General features: G+C 46.0%; 2 protein-coding genes across 6 annotated transcripts in view; both read left to right on the plus strand.

The window, feature by feature from the left end:
- RASGRF2 (Ras protein specific guanine nucleotide releasing factor 2) overlaps positions 1-4690 on the plus strand; it is a 133346-nt gene extending 128656 nt beyond the window's left edge. For all 5 annotated transcript variants that reach the window (XM_077171128.1, XM_077171129.1, XM_077171130.1 and 2 more), the window contains one exon: positions 404-4690. In XM_077171128.1, coding sequence (XP_077027243.1) covers positions 404-496 — 93 coding nt within the window. In that variant the 3' untranslated portion in view covers positions 497-4690. The remainder of the gene's footprint in view (positions 1-403) is intronic.
- Positions 4691-16498: 11808 nt separating this feature from the next.
- Positions 16499-17071, plus strand: part of CKMT2 (creatine kinase, mitochondrial 2) — a 28218-nt gene continuing 27645 nt past the window's right edge. Inside the window, exon 1 of the mRNA XM_054651652.2 lies at positions 16499-16568. The gene's annotated coding sequence lies outside the window, so the exon portion shown is untranslated. The remainder of the gene's footprint in view (positions 16569-17071) is intronic.

Below are 17071 nucleotides of genomic sequence, written 5' to 3' on the forward strand. Positions count from 1 at the left end.
GTTCCCCCTGCCCTGAGATCCTGGGATGAGGGTCAGGAGGTGCCCCAAGCACCTGCTGGGGCATCCTGCAATTCCTTGTCCCTTTTCCTTTCTCGGGGGTGATTCTGCTGTGGCCAAAGCTGGTCAGTGCCTTCAGAGAAGGCTCATCTCAGACTCCAAAATAGCTGTTTGGGCTGAGGTAACCTAGCAAAGGATTTGCCCATTCCTAAGAGGAATTAATCCTAATTAATTCTCAGAGTGCTGCAGGTGCATCCTCATGCCAGCAGCATTCCAAGCAGCTGCTGGGTTTCTCAAGAAAGCAACACAAGGCGACGTCAGGACCCAAAATGTGCTGAAAGGGAAGGAAAGCTGGGAGGTTTCTGTGGCAGTTCCATGCAGCCTGTCCCTCTGTGTTTCCCCACAGGTCACTCACTACCTGCTGGACAAGAGCCTCATCATCGACGAGGACACCCTGTACGAGCTGTCCCTGAAGATCGAGCCCCGGCTGCCCGCCTGAGCCCTGCACAGCCCCGCTCACAGCTCTGGGATGGGAACCACGCCTGCCGCCACCCAAACACAGCCAGACACGCTCTGACCAGAGTGCCAGCTCTCTTTTCCTATAAGAGATACAGAGTCTCACTGCCTTTCCCTCTCAGGCAACACAAACCTGTGTTGGAGGTGAAAGGCAGAGACCCTTCCTACCCAGCTTAAGCTATTTCTGCTTTGCAAAGATCATGTTTGGCGCTAGGGACCATGATTTCCTGGGAAACAGGAGACTTTCCTGTGAACAGGCACTCACTGCAGCCATCTCACGTGGCAAATCAAGGGTACAGATTTAAATGGTGGTAATAGACTCGGGTGTGTTAGGATAAATAAGCAAAGTGAGATGGCTGGGTTGATGGCTAACTATGTGTTCACTGAGGCAGTAATGGCTATGGTGTTCTCATTGTGTTAATGTCATTGAAAAAGCAGGATTTTAGCACTCATCTTCTACTTGGAGTGATAGTAAGACAGTATCTAGTAACTTCAGATCTGCAGTTGTTTGAAACACCTGCTGTACATTTCATGCTACTTGTTACAAAGCATTCTCTTCTTTAAATGTCTCATCAGCCTTTTCTAAGGTGACTGATTGTATCTGTATAAAAAGTATTTGTAGCTATGTTTTTCATCAGTGAGCGTATTTGCAGCATGGGAAGCAAATGGACTGGTGGAATAGTTGTAAATAGTTGCCAGCTATTGAGTGAGGGACCCAGAGGAGTGGTGCAGGGGATGGAGAGTTGTGGTGCACACAGCTCTGGAAGAGGCACTTTATTTTCCTGCACCTCCTGCAGCTTCTCTGACAAGTCAGGCTACAGGGCACATTCTGGACACACTGTGGGGAGAAATACGTGTCTGTCTGGCAGCAGGTGGCGATCAGCTGTGAGCACTTGGGGCTGCAGTGGCAGTTTTGTTGTACGTGGAATCAGTAGTTTTTGGTTTCTTTGGGTTTTTTTTTGTTCAGCCATTTGGTGTTGACTTAGCTGTGAAACTGAACGTATCAGTGGCAAACATTGAATGCCAGCACACACAAAGTATGTATTTTTATCTGAGCTGGTAACTATAACTTGCTTTTGTTTGAGAAAATGTGCTATTTGTAAATGTTTTCAGAGCTTCTGCTTTTGTGATGTACCAGGTGGACAGATGTCATTTCTACAGTAGTTGTTGTACTTCTTGTATTTTCCTCATCAAGAGTGGCCTGTTGTAGCTGCATGGGAAGTGAGCTCAAATGCTGTAAAAGGCATCATAGTATAAAACATGGGTGTTAGCACTGTCGAAAACAAAAATTGGCTGGAAAAGTGTCCTTACTTTTCCAATGATACTCAGCCAGTTGAAGAAATAGGGCTATATCACCGTATACCTCCCTTAAATCCTCTCAGGGAGACAGATGTTTGAAACAGATTGTGACTTAGGCCTATTTGATCTGACATCTCTTACACAGTCGTGATGCTTCTTAACGCTGGCAATGAAAAATGGACCTGCCTGGCTTGTGGTTTTTGTCTTTATTTGCACTTTAATTACATTGCTGGCCCAGCCCAGAGCTGCACAACGAGTTCCATTTGTTCTGTCTGAGTGTGAGCGCCAGCATCTACAAATGTACCTTAGCAACTGCAAATTTCATTAAGGTCCTTCTCCACAAGGACCATCTCCTTGTAAATAACTGCATGGGGAGGTGTCGCAGGGACTGGAAAATTCCTCTGTTAGAAAAGCAGACAGCAGGAGAGAAGGACATGCTAGGAACACTTTAAATAGTTCTGGCTGATGGTTGCTGTAGAAATGTTACTTATAGAAGCTTTTTGTTGTTAAAAAATGTGTTTGTTTCTTCTGACTAATGATTGACAAGAAGCTGATTGCATCCCAATGCATGATGTGAGGAGAAAAAACAAAAAGAGCATGGTTTATCTGGACCACAAAACCAACTGACTGAGTATTCCCTGTAAAAAAGCAGTTACTATTCAGTAGTTTCATAAAACACTTCGAAGTAATGGAGCAGCAGGGAAAACGTGGTCCAAAAAGTGATTTCTTAACGTTGTTTCTGTTGTTTCTTTGTTAACAAAGAAAACGTGTAACAGCTGTGAGTGTGAATGGGCATCTCTGTCGTACGCTGTGAAGTGCTGCTTTATCTGCCTGTACCCGGTTTTACCAAATCTCGATGTTCTTAGGGTTACAGGGTCCAAATGCTCGTCGTGCTCCTGTCAGAGTTTCCTTGCCGTGCGCTTCACACGCTGCTCCGTGCATCAGCGCTGGCTCGCAGGGCTGTGCTGTGCTCCTGTGGCCGGACCTGGGCTGTGCCCGAGGGGCTGAGCTGGAGACCGCTGGAAGCTGCTCGCTCAACCCCTCTGGGCAAGCACGTCCTGCTCATATGCCAAAGGTTGCCTCTTGCCCCGGTGGCCGCTTTGGGTCAGAATCGGGAGAGTCGGATGCTTGATCTGTGTTCGTAGCAGCAGCAGCAGCAGCAGCAAAATTGTTTAAAAATTATTGTGGTCACAGTAATGTTTGACTTGCTGATGGCTTCATGTCGATGTTTTTGCTTGGGGATACAATGCTTTTGTTAAAGCACAGGGAAAAGTGAGGATGCGCCTCGTCACCCACAGCCCTTGCCGGGGCTGCAGCCCGTGAGCACAGCTGGAAACAGCTGCTCTGCAGCCCCCGGCAGCTGGGCTGTGGGCTCGGTGCTGCACCTCTGCGTGGCCCGAGTGCCTCTGCCGGAGCCCTGCCGCATGTCTGGGCTCCGGCGATGCTCAGGGGGCAGCAGCACCCGCTTTGTGTGAGGCTTTGCCTGCTCCCAGCTCGGCCCGGCGGTGTCGCAGTGCCCAGCGCAGCGCTCGGAGGGACAGATCTCGCTCACCACCGCCCCCTCCTCGCCTCTGCCGCTCCAGGGAGCGCTGCTCCCGCTGAGGACTCTGTCTCTGGGCTCTCGCTGTCTTTTAGGGTCTTTCAGGTCCCTCGCAGCTTTTTGCCCGCGGGAGCATCACAGCCCGGCGGAGGAGCGCCGCGGGCGCGGATGTCCCGGGCACAGAAGGGCCGAAGCGCCTCTCCACTTGCCTTCAGAGCCCCCAGCCTGCCCGCAGCGGGCCCCGGGGGCTGCTCCCAGCCCGGCGGGGCCGGGCGGCGATGGGGATAAAGCATTTTTCATGCGTAGCAGCCCGGCCGGAGCGCGGTCCCCGGAGCCGGGCAGCAGCACAGACACGTCCCCGCCAGCGACGGAGAGCGCTCGTCACACGCTGACACAGGGTTAGAGTTGCCTTCACCCCCAGCCTTCACCCCCGCCCTCTGCCCCCCGACCCAGCAGCTGTTGTTAGTGAGCGAGTGCTCCTCGTGTCGGTGAAAACCTGTGGCGTTCACAGTGGCAGTGTGCGTTCCTTCTGTCCCTTTCCTCTGGCTCGTCCTGTGACACGGACACGCAGCTTCGCGGTGAGAGGTGGCAAGTGGCACTGATCACCCTGAGTTCGGAGTAAGGAGGGGGTCCCCGTCCTCTTTCTGCTTTCCTAGTTTTTAATACTGATTATTGTTCTGTAGGATAAAAAGGAACTTAATTATTTTAATTATTTATTAACTTAAACCGTGTTGATTTTGATTTCAGAACATGTTGATTATCCCAAATTTTCCTTCATGTGTATTATTTATTTTAAGGGTTTTACGCAGACATTGTTTTGTTCGTATCGACATTCAGTCTTTCATCCTTTCACTCTTAGCAGCAACACTAAACCCTGATGATTTAAAACTCTCACCCATTGTGACATTTTTACCCACTCATAATTTCACTCACCAAGGGCAAAACCCTTCAGACCTCATTCTGATAATACCTTTGGCTTCACCGAGAGCTTTTCATAAGTCTTTGGGGATCTGGCTCTCAGCTATTTGCCTGTTACAGTTTTTGCCTCCAAAGGTCAAATGTCTCTGTCTAGGATGCTTCATGTCCAAAATGCTGCTCAGTGATGGTTGTTCTGTTGTACCTGAGGTAGTCTCTGAATTCTGTTACCTAGGGCAGTAGATGTGTGTTTATTTGACAGATGTACCTATGTGGAATGTGTTGCTTAGTGCACAATCCAGATGTTTTTTGCATGTATTGCAACTTCTCTTCTGGCCCGAGGTTATTGCTTTGTATTGTTAGTAAGGCATACCAGGCAAGCTGTTGTGCCTGTGTACTAATAAACATCCTTTTCTTTCCTGAGTTTCAAGAGTCCTCGTTGGAATTTATTATTTTACCCCTCCTCGTGAAAAATCCAATCTACTCCTTCTGAATTACCAAGTCTCTTAGAAAAACAAGTCATTAAAGGGGGAAAAAAAAGTGAAAATTTGGGGTCTATAATGAGAAAGAATGGTTTGAATTACTGCATTTTACTCTTCTTTTTCACTCACAATGCATTGCAGCTGCCATGGGCATCACTGGTAATAACTGGCATTAGGTTTGGACTTGTGTCTACACAGCCCTTGCTTTCTCTGGGCTGGTGTCCTGCCCTGGATTTAAAAGAACAGTAAAGGCACATTTTATACACAGAAAAGACAGAAAACACAATGGTTTATAAGTAGGTCCTGACACCCTCCCCTTGTGATAGGAAAACAAGTCACATGGAGATAAAATGAGTTGCAAATTGAAGAAAATACTTGGCAGAGGTTGGGAGTTCAAAACCAGAGCTCCAGCTTTAATCACTGGTTACAGCCCTTCTGTCTTGAACTCAGTAATTTCATGAAAACAGAAAGGTTCTTCTTAAACTTGTTTCAAGAATTAACATTTTAAATAAGTAAACAGCAATGGCATGGCAGGTCTATGCAAGAAGGAGATACAGCAAGTGACATAATAAAATCAGCTTCTGTTCAGTACTTTGTGATCTTGTGGCCACATCTCCATTCTGCTTACATTTTTAGTGTTTCACATAAAAACTGAAATTAACAGAGAGCAGCATACCCTTGAAGGTGTCAGCTACTGTCAATGGAAGAAAATAAATTATAATACTTCCCAAGCAGCCTTGTTTATAAGTGCTGCAGGATAATTTAATTTCAAGTTGTTTTCCCAGCACTTTGAACCGTACATTTTACTTATGCCAAGCAGTTGGCTGATTTACATATTTATTTTAAGGCCACCATTGTAGGATCACGGACTGGTTTGGTTGTGAGGGACCCTAAATCCCATTCAGTGCCACCCCAGCCATGTCAGGGACACCTCGCAGTGTCCCAGTGTCCAGCCTGGCCTTGGGCAGTGCCAGGGATGCAGGGGCAGCCCCAGCTGCTCTGGGCACCCTGTGCCAGGGCCTGCCCACCCTGCCAGGGAACAATTCCTCATTGCCAAGATCCCAGCCAGCCCTGCCCTCTGGCACTGAGAAGGCATCCTGGACTCTCCAAATAAATCTGAGAGCACCCAGCCTTCTTTGTTGTTGACCACAAAGCAAGCAGGGGAAGCTCGTGGCTAGAGGCTGTTCAAAATCCTCAGCTCTGTGAAGAAATGAGTCTTGACTGATTGTGCAAAGGTAATGAATGAGTGTGGTGGTGTTCACAGGGGTCCCAGGGTGAGGGAAGAGATGAGGATCTGACTCCATGTTTCAGAAGGCTTGGTTTATTATTTTATGATATATATTATATTAAAACTATACTAAAAGAATAGAAGAAAGGATTCCATCAGAAGGCTAGCAAGCAATAGAAAGGAATGGAATAATAATAAAATCTTGTGACTGACCACAGTCTAGGACAGCTGGGCTGTGATTGGCCATTAATTAGAAACAACCCCATAAGCCCAATCCCAGATGCACCTGTTGCATCCCACAGCAGCAGATAACCATTGGGTACATTTCATTTCTGAGGCCTCTCAGCTTCCCAGGAGAAAGAATCCTAACGAAAAGTTTTTTTATAAAAAGTGTTTGTGACAATTAAGAATTGTGAAAACTGAATTATGCCTTGAAAGCTACACCCCAGTATTCTGGCCTGACTCCTGTGCAGCCTTAAAAGAAGGAAAATTTGAGAAGACCATATTCTTGCTTGAAATTTCCAGTTTCAAAGAGGACTGAAGCAGTGACTGGTGCTTGTTCCAGCTCCTGGCTGCCAAACCTCTGCACAGGGGTTTGGCAGATGTGGGGGCAGCAGAACCATTTCAAGTTTGTTTTCTCAGAGGTGGCACCTCCACTGTGAGACACTCTGGGCCGGGTGGATGGGCCAGAAGCATTGACAGAATTATTGCTAAAAACTTACCTTCTCTCACCCTACCCTCCCTGGAAATTTATAGCATTGGGGACGTAAGTACAAATCACATTTAGATCCTTGACATGTTTCATGCAGAGCAAACCCAGAACTTTTCCACACAGAGAAGACACAAAGTCTTATCAGTTTCTCATATTCCATTTGAAATAGTAATATTTTGTTAATTCCATTTGGTTTGCTGTGAAAATTTCATATCCAATGGGAAAACCATCTGAAAACAGAGTACTTTTTCTCCTTTTCTAACCATTCCTCCCTGGGTTTCCATGACAAAGAAACGCTGGAACACCATGGTGGAATGAGAGAAGGTGTCCAGAGTTCAAGATACCTTGAACTCTGTGCTTCTTGTGACACCTTGTCAGCTGTGGTTTTCTGGTCATTGCTGGTTTGAGCCCCCTGACAATCAGCATCTCAGAACTGATTCACTTGTGTCTGCAATGCAGCTGGGGGGGAAAAAAAGAAAAAAAGGAAAGGAAAAGGATCACTTTTTGGATTTTGGAGGTTCCTGCTTTTCCAAAGGGTCATTTCCATGTGTAGGAAAACCTTTTCTCCTCCCTTTAGCCAGATAACACGCTGCTAATTATAGACAGCCTTTCCTCTAGTGGATGTCCTGCAAAGAGCAGCTTTAATAAGTTAAAAATAGCTGGGGTTATTTTTAAAATGTTGGTTGGGCCGCGTTGAGCTCTTTATTTAGTGGAGATGCATTATCACCTTGGGGAGCCTTTCTCTGGAGGAGTCACAAGAGAGGGATGACTGCTCTGCCCCCTTGGCCAGTGTGTGCCCATGGCTGACACCAGGGCTGGCTTTACTCCCCAGCCCCTGGGTGGGGATGCGGGGCTTGGATCCCCCAAAAAAGGGATTTTTCCCCAGCCTGAGCCCCCGGTGGCTGCACAGTGTAAGGGGATATTGAGCATCCACAGTCACGAGGAATTCTCAGGGAGAGGTCAGGGTAACCCCTGGGTATCAGCTGTGCTTGCTCTGCTCCTCTGCCTTATTCTGAATCCCAGGAATTTGGGACCCATGGAGCTGGAAAACCAGGAGCTGCCATTACACTGGGGGACAGTCCAGCCTCCAGTACAGAAGGACATTGTGTCCAGGGGCTTTTTGCTGCTCTAATTTAGCAGAGCTCTGACTTTGGCAGCAGGAGAGACACTGATCTGTGTCCTTGCAGAGCTCAGGACACACACAGCCCCCTCCAACCCCTAATTCCACACGCAGGATTTGTGAGAACAGCTCAGCCCATCACTTCTGTCCTGACTCCTTTCACTGCTAATAAATTATGCCCTGCACACAGAAACTTGACTTCAAATACATTCTCTCCTAAATAATTGTGCCACTCAGAAAGGCCCTTCCATGAAACCTTTGCCTTGCAGGTAACTTCCCTGTCCAGCTGCTCCCACAACAAACTCCAGGTGCTGTGCAGGGGCAGAGGGGTTGGTGTGAACTGCAACTGAATTAACACAGCTGCTGCTGCCTCCCCAGCATCAGCAATGAAACCACAGCAGCACTTCAGCTGGTAGGTAATTGTATTAGAGATTAAAATAGGGGGTTATTTATGGATGATTCTAGGCATCCCAACTGTTTCAGCAGCTGAGTTTCTCACAAAGTAGACCACAGACCAGCAGTAAAGCCAAACTATTTTTTAAGTATTAATGATATATTCTTCAGAAATCATTAGGGAACTTGCTAACAATGTTTTTCCTGGTGTTTGTGCTGTAAATTCACGGTATGGGGTTTGTTTGCATCTCCTGTTCTCCCAGGCTCTCAGCTGGCAAAATAGCTTGAACCTGTGCATAATCCAGCCAGGCACTTCATGCCATGCCTGCTTCCAGGGGAAGTCCTGGTCTGTTCAAGGCCTTCATGAAAAAAAGGTGAAAAATGAAAAAGTGGCTGTGTGCCTCCATCATGAGCTGTGGATTTCCATACTATTACTATTTCCGTACTATTTCCTTACTCATGTTACCTCAAGAGATCCACAGTTGGTTTTTTCCTCTATCAACACCAGGAGCACACTGTGGGCTTGATGAGAAACTGGTGTGCTTAACAGGCTCTTTCCAGATGCATTGATCTGGAATGGCTGCTTTGGTTTTAATTATTGAGGGCGTGCATGGCTCCCATTAGCCCAAACCAGGCATGACATTTCGGGAGAGAGATGTCTGTGTTTTGCAAAGTTTCAAAATTCTGGAATGTGGGTTTAGGAAAATCCTAAGTAAAATTGAAATAATATTAAATGTACAAAAGGAATTTATTTTTTTTTTACCTGCACAGTGCTGGCCTCTGTGCTCCTCTATCAGCCTTGACACATGCTCAGCTCTGGTGGGAGCAGAGCCAGGTGAAAGAAACTGATTATTCTTTCATGGTTTCCAAACCATTGTGTGTTATTTCCTACTGTAATTCACTGCTGTGAAGCTATAGAGATACAGAAATTCTAAATGCAATATAGTAATATAATAACAGTAATTCTACATGAGAGGCTTCAGAGGCCACTTCATGCTTCTGGACCCCTGTGCCTTACAAACACTCAGGAATTAATGCCATGAATTAAAAAGTGAAGGGGAAGAAAAACAACCCCAAATTCCCTGCTGTGACCTCAGCTCAGCTCCTGGCCCTGCCCTGTTCCCACTGGGGTGGGAGTGAGGAATTCTGGCATTGCCCTGCCCTGGTGTCCCTCCGGACAATCTGGGGCAGGACTGACCTTTCCCTTTCCCTGTCCCTGTCCCTTTCCCTTTCCCTTTTGGCTGCTCCTGAGTGTGTCCCTGGGGGAGGACCAGCCTCCCTGCCCATGTCCATCCGTGTCCATCCCTGCCTGTGTCCGTCTGTCTGTCTGTGCACTGAGAGGCGTTTGGGGGATGATGTTTGTGAAAAACGCCAATCACTTGTTTTTAAAATTTTTCAAGTTTAATGAAACAGTTGTAAAAATAGTAATACAATTAGAGTAATAGTAATTTTGACAATTAGGGTTAGGAGAATATGAGACAATAAAAACAAAGAGTTATGGACAGCCCGGGTACCTTTTCTGGGCAAAATAAGCCCGAAAAAAGACCCACGTTAACAGAGGATTAACCCTTAAAAGCAACAGCCTGTTGCACATTCATACACCTCATCCATGATGCATCAATTCCATTCCAACACAGGATTCTGTCTGGGCAGTGTCAGCTGCTTCCTCTGAATGATAACAGTGCCTTTGAGGCAGGAAGAAGTTCGTTTGTTCTGATAATGGAGCAATAAATTCCATTTCTCTGAAAGATTCAGGTGTCCTGTGGCTGCTATCTCAGTGCCAGTCCTTTCTTTAGAAAAAAAGTATCTTACATAGCAGAGTTTCTATTTTAACATTGTGTTATAACCTAAAACTATATTTAACACACTACTTAAGAAAACTAATACAGCATCAGTTTCTAACAAAACACAGATAATATTCATTTTAATATTTGTGAAAAGCCAAACACAAAGCACACATTTTTCACAATGTTGCTGCCACATCCTGCTGACGCCCTCAAGGGCACCCTTGCCCAGGCAAATGCCACTCACGTAACCCAGCCGGGCAGCACTGGCCCCTGCAGCAATTATTTTGGTTTCCTCACCTCCTCCTGCCCATCTCAGATTTCCTGGGCTCCTGTGTGTGCCCAGCTCTGGCTCCCTTCACACTCTGGGCTCGCTGCAGGCAGCAGGACGTCCCTACCTCCAGCTCCAAGGTCAGTGAGACTGCACATATATTGCTTTTCTAGCCTCAGACTGTAGCATTTCCAATGCAAGGGGGTGTTAAAAAGTGATTCAAAGCACCACAGGATGGTGGTGTGGATTTGGTTGTAATTTATTGATTTGGGCAAGTACTTTGGTGCAGGGAAGTATGTGCCAGCCCCCACTATGCAGCTGCCTCAAATAATCTAATTGCAGAATTATTAAGGTTTGGAAAACACCTCTAGGATCATAAAGTCCAGACATTAATGCTGACCCCTAAGTAAAACTTTTAGTTAGAGAAAGATAAGTCTCCTTGCAGATGTGTAACAAGTCCAGAGAAAATGTCTCTAATTACATGAGTTTTTTGTGGTTTTGATTGTAGCTCTCTGCACTGCGAAGATGAGAGGTTTATACTGCAAAATGGCACCAGATGGGCTCAGAAGGGTGAGCGGTGCCTGCACCTTGGCTGGGCTTTGGCAGGAGAATTTGGGCATCTGGGTCTCACCTGGTCGCGTCTGACCAGCCAGACCTTCAGCTGACAGGAACCCAAAATCATGGTGGTACCAAGGGGTTGGTGTCTGAGCTGTGAAGAGTTACCCTGCCTTCTCTACCCACACCAATCTGGCCACAGGTGCATAGCTTGGAATTTTATCCTTTTTTCTTCCTTTTTTTGGTTTTTTTTTTGGTTTTTTGTTTTTTTGTGTTTTTTTCCCAAATTAGTAAGTCTTTATGATCTTTTGCTGTCCCTCTGGAATTACGAGGAGGAAGAAACTGAAATGTGGTTGATGTTTTTTGGTAGAGACGTTCCTTGCTGTGATTAAGGCACTGTCAGAGCCAGGCCTGCTCTTGGTGCTGTTTCTGCACTTCGGGGACTGCATCCCAAAGCCCAGATGAGTCAAAGGGCTTTGAGTGGTGCTGAGGCTGAGCGGGGAGAAACTGCAAAAAAAAATCACCAATATTGCTTCTTGGGCCTGGCTGCTTTAATGTGTGTCGTGTTCTCTGAGCTGCCGGGCGATGCAGCAAACCGAGAGAGATGTAAACTGATTTCTGGGTGTCTAAAAATGGCCTCTGAGGCCAGCAGTGACTCGTGATGTCAGATGTTTCTGAGGCTCCAGAACCTTCCATGGACAGGCGGGGAAAAACTTTCCACTGCCCTCTGTAGGCTTTAGCTCGAGCTAAGAACGGCTTGGGGGGATTGCTTCTCAAGTATAAAAGGCCAGGGTCTGTGTGTCCCTGCAGCACGTGGGACACAGGGACGGTCTGGCTGAGGGGCTCTGTGGGCTGGGGTGTGCACACACATCCCCCGAGGTGCAGAGCCCGAGTGAACTTGAGCTGTGACTCTGCCATTCCTCCAAAATGTCACTCAGGATCACATGGCGTGGCAATTAATGCCACCCATGACACGGCTCAAATATTTAATCTACCTCTATTTCTAGAAATGTCACTGTAACCCTGGCACCTTCCTTCCCTCCGGGCAAGTGTGAAATATTGGATAACCAATACCAGTTCAAAAAGCACCCAGGGGGAGGGTGGAGCAGGAAACTTCCTCTTTAAGAGAGGTTCAAGAAAGTAAAGAATTAACAGGAAAAGAACTTTTTCATGTTATTTTAAAATTTTAGAATTATTAGAATCAGAAATATTAGAAGTTTTGAGGTTCCTGGGGTTCAAGCTGTGGTTACAAAGACTCCTCCACCTGAAGTGACACCTGCAATCCTTTGGGCTGCTCCTCATCCAGCTCCAGCTTTGCTGTAGTGACTTCTTTCAAACCCCTTCTCCATTTCCAGTGCTTGGCAGGTGACACAGACAAGAGAATGCAGTTTGAAAGCCAAGGTTTAATGTGTCCCAAGGCAGGAGAGCAGCGTCCTGAGGGCAGTCACAGGGCGTGAGCACAGGGACAGGGGCTGTGACTCCAAGAGTGTGACCTTGGGGACACATGCTGGCTCTCTGGCCATGGGAATCCTGCATGGGAAAGGCAAGGCTGGCTCGGTTCTGCTCTGAATCCCCCTCTGTGACACCGTGAGGATGAGGAGGGTGGAAGGAGGAGCCCTGGGTTTGCAGACAGACCCTGGAGCTGTTCTGGGTCAGCGCTACACCTGCCTGACCTGGAGGATTCCTGTGGAATTGTGACCGTGCTCACAGGGGTCCCAGGGTGAGGGAAGAAATGGGGATCTGACTCCATGTTTCAGAAGGCTGATTTATTATTTTATGATATATATTACATTAAAACTGTAATAAAAGAATAGAAGAAGGACTTCATCAGAAGGCTGGCTAAGCTAAGAACAGAATCAGAAAGAATGATAACAAAGGTTTGTGGCTCAGACAGAGAGTCCGAGCCAGCTGACTGTGATTGGCCATTAATTAATAACAACCACATGATCCCAATCCCAGATGCACCTGTTGCATTCCACAGCAGCAGATAACCATTGGTTGCATTTTGTTCCTGAGGCCTCTCAGCTTCTCAGGAGGAAAAATCCTGAGGAAAGGATTTTCCATAAAAGATGTCTGCGACAGGGAATTACCCCAGAACTGCTCCCTGTGGAGGGAACCTGGTGCAGGGAGGCTGAGCTGCTGCGTGCCCTCCCCTGTGCAGCAGCACCTGTGCCTCGCTGAGAGGCGGCACAAGCACAGGTGACCTTGGGAGTGAAAACTGTGCAGGACCCTGTGCCAGCCCCCGGGCAGGGAGCTGAGCTCCATCCCCTGCCCTGGGGGGCACCAGGGCATCCCCAGCAGGAGTTTGGGGCAGAGCAGGCTGAGATAAAAGGGGGAAATGCACAAGGCAAGCCCTGCAAGCATTTTGGCAGGCTCACGTCGCTATAGGACACCAAAGAACACAAGCACACACTGCTGCTCTCAAGGTGAAGGGAAAAAGGGCAGTTTATTTTCTGACTCCAACTCCCACATTTACAGTTTTCTAAGAGTGACAGTGCCACCTCTCCAATGACACTGGGCAAACCAACAGCCCATCAACTTTCTCTTCTTCTATAAAGGGATGCAAAACAATGAGTTATTTACAGAAATGTGCAAGAAAGTTCACTACAAGAGTGTCAACATCAGAAAATCTTAAAACAACAGAATGACAGGCTCACCCAGCCTAAAACACCTTGGAAGAAAAAGCCTGAGGAATGAGAGGAAAACCCAACCCCAGCCGTGCCCGTAGGGAACACACCTGGTGCAGCAGCTGGGCTGGGACGCAAAGGGTGAGCCTGCATCCCCAGCAGCAAGAGGGGGAACTGCTGAGGGCTGTGCCACCTGCACAGCAGCACCGGGAGGCTGCAGGGCACAGCAGAGCAGCTCAGCCCTGCAACGGCCCCGTTCGGGTCACGGCTCTGAGCGCCTCTGGCACACCCTGCCAAAATGTCTGCACCATTAAATTATCCATGGAGGGGCTGCCTCTGAGTCTGCTCACCCATCACATCTTGGAGAAAGAGTTTCATTGCTGCTGAGCATTACCTGAGTGATTGCATGATTGAGGCCTTGTGCCAGGAATCCTGAGAGTCTTGTTAAAAATCTAAAAAATATTTTAAAAATCTAAAAAAAAAAATCTAAAAAATCTTTAAAAAATCTTTAAAAACCTTTCAAAAAATCTAAAAAATCTAAATCTAAAAAATCTAAAAAAATCTAAAAAATCTTTAAAAAATCTTAAAAAATCTTTCAAAAAATCTAAAAAATCTAAAAAATCTAAATCTAAAAAATCTTTTAAAAATCTAAAAAAATCTAAAAAAATCTTTAAAAATCTTTAAAAAATCTTTCAAGAAATCTAAAAAATCTTTAAAATTCTTTAAAAAATCTTTCAAAAAATCTAAAAAATCTAAATCTAAAAATTCTTCTAAAAATCTAAAACAATCTAAAAAATCTTTAAAAATCTTTTTAAAATCTCTAAAAATCTTTCCAAAAAATTTAAAAAATCTAAGAAATCTAAATCTAAAATTCTTAACAATATCTAAAAAATCTAAAAAACCTAAAAATCTTAAAAAAACTTTAAAAAATCTTTCAAAAAATCTAAGTCTAAAAAATCCTAAAAGATCTAAAAAAATCTTTAAAAAAATCCAAAAAATTATAAACCTAAAAAATCTAAACAATCTAAAAAATCATAACAAATCTAAAACATCTAAAAAATCTAAATCTAAAAAAAAAAAATTGTTACAGTTTATACCCAAAAAAGGTGTTGTCTCTAATCACATAAGAATCAGATCTCTCCTGAACAAATGACACAGTAATAAGCAGTGCAAGTTTAGATGCAGCTAGTCCTGTCTAAAATAAAGCCCAAATTCTCATGTAGCTTGTGGTGGACTGAAAGATTTTGAAAATTATGGAAGGTTGGTGCAATTAACGAAGCACTTACCACAGAAAAGATTTTAAGTAGAAATCAATAAATCATTATCAAGAGCCCTGTAAGAATTTTTTGTCAATGCCTTCAGAATCCTCCTGCAGAGAGGAAAAGCTCCTTTGCTTATGAGGAGGCATTCCAGTCTAAAGAGGAAATGAAAGTAATGGCAAAAAACCCTTGGTGGGACTGAGAGGGTTGCAGACAACTCCATCACAGACCATTGATTCAAACTGAACAGATATGCAGGCCACGATTTTGGGGTTTCTTGTAACCTCAGGTTGATTAATCCTCGGAATTCATTTCTCTTCTCCAGACCATACTGTCTCTGAATGGTTTTGAACACAGAACAGACGCCTTCCCTTCCTAAGGGAGGTGTTCTCCTTCCAGCACACCTCAGGCAAACACTCAATTCCTTCCCAAGGGTTAAAACTGATACCCTCAACAATTATTCTGGTTGTGAAAGATTGCTCTTTCCCCTTCCCAGCTGCACTGTGGCAGCCCCACAGACACTCACAAGAACTTGGATTTTCTATCATGAGCACAAGGGAAGGCACTCAGCAAAGTCCCGCAAGAGGAAAATATCTGCAGTTTCAATTTTCAGGCTGTGCAGTGGTCAAATTACCCTGATGAAAGTGAAATCCTTGCAGTGGAGACCTAGGGATGGTCTGTGGTGAAACCTGAATGGCAGCACAGCAATTTTGGCAAAGTGCTCCTGGAGAAAATAGACCCCTTTAATCAGAGGTAATGAGGCTGCCGACCTGCTGCAGTGGCAGGCTGACAATTTCTGTGGGGAAAGAGCAGCAGAATATATTAATGATTTGAGGTCAGACTTCACAAAAAAAGCTTTGATGAAGATCTTTCCTTACTTTGGGGCCATTCTGTTCGGACTCTTTTCAAATGAATGTTTTAAAATGTTTGTTTTGAAGCAATGAATTACTTTAAAATCACGCCATCTTTTGAAGAACAGGCCACACCCCCCACCACCCAAATGACATTTTTTCTTGTCAAATAAGTTCTTTTTATTCTTTTTGTGCCCTCATCTTGTAAAAACTGTTTTTGCTGAGCTGTGCACCGTGCTTCTGTGCAGTTTTTGTGGCACTGCCTGGGCTGCAGGACATTCCCAGGACTAGAGCCCACCCGTGTGGCCAGAGCCGAGGGCCAGGGGCCACAGCCCTGGGCTGAGCAGGGTCACTCTCCCTTTCCCACAGCACTCCAGGTGATGCTTTCCTTGTCCTTTCACGTCCCCCATGGCACCAGACAGTCACAAACTGGCAATTCCCTGCTGCCATCAGGAGGTTGTGCCTTCCACTGTAAGAGGAGATGTGTTGATAACTGAGACCGTGTTCACAGGGGTCCCAGGGTGAGGGAAGAGACGAGGATCTGACTCCATGCTTCAGAAGGCTTGGGTTATTATTTTATGATATATATTACATTAAAACTGTACTAAAAGAATAGAAGAAAAGGTTTCATCTCAGAAGGCTGGCTAAGAATAGAGTAAGAAAGAATGATAACAAAGGCTTGTGGCTCAGACAGAGAGTCCGAGCCAGCTGACTGTGATTGGCCATTAATTACAAACAACCATGAGCCCAATCCCAGATGCACCTGTTGCATTCTACAGCAGCAGATAATCAATGTTTACATTTTGCTCCTGAGGCCTCTCAGTTCTCGGGAGGAAAAATCCTAAGCAAAGGACATTTCAGAGAAGATGTCTGTGACAGTTTACCACCGTGTTGTATTTTTATTTTTTTTTAAACCCTGTTTTACTCTGTTTTATGTTTTTTTAGGTAGACAACCTGCGCAGTCTGTGGCGTCTCCAGTGTGGGAGGCTTCTGAGAGCTGCCAGAGAAGTGTCTGTCAGGTAAAGCAGAGCCTCCTGAGGGCCAGGAAAACCTTCCCTGTGGTCCGGGGATGAGCACTACACAGTGCTGCCCACAGGGGACACACCTGGGCTCTGGAACATTGCAGAGTGATAAATCAGCCTCAGCTGTGGGGAGTAAAGCCCAGTGAGAAATGAGAGTGAGGAGGGGCCCTCAGCTCCCACATCAGCGGGGCACAAAGCCTGCACCCTCTGGGCCACCAAGGAGGCCTCTGGGCCTTTCCAAGGCGGACCCTTCCCTCCATGGCTCATCTCTCTCTCCTCCCAGGTGTTTCCTCTCCCTCTCTGCTCATGGGTTCTGGTTTGTGTTTGCGGCCTGTGCCCCACAGTGCAGCTCAGCAGAGCTCAGGGGCACAGAGCTCTGCAACCTCTTCACCATTTGATTTTATTTTCAGTGAGCAAATTCCCAATAATTTCCTTCCAGATTTGAGTTAGACCTGCTCTGGGGATTCCAGGTCACAATTACCCTGCTGTGCCTCGCACTC

The sequence above is a fragment of the Agelaius phoeniceus genome, chromosome Z (assembly GCF_051311805.1).
Source record: "Agelaius phoeniceus isolate bAgePho1 chromosome Z, bAgePho1.hap1, whole genome shotgun sequence".
In the NCBI taxonomy this organism is placed as follows: Eukaryota; Metazoa; Chordata; class Aves; order Passeriformes; family Icteridae; genus Agelaius; species Agelaius phoeniceus.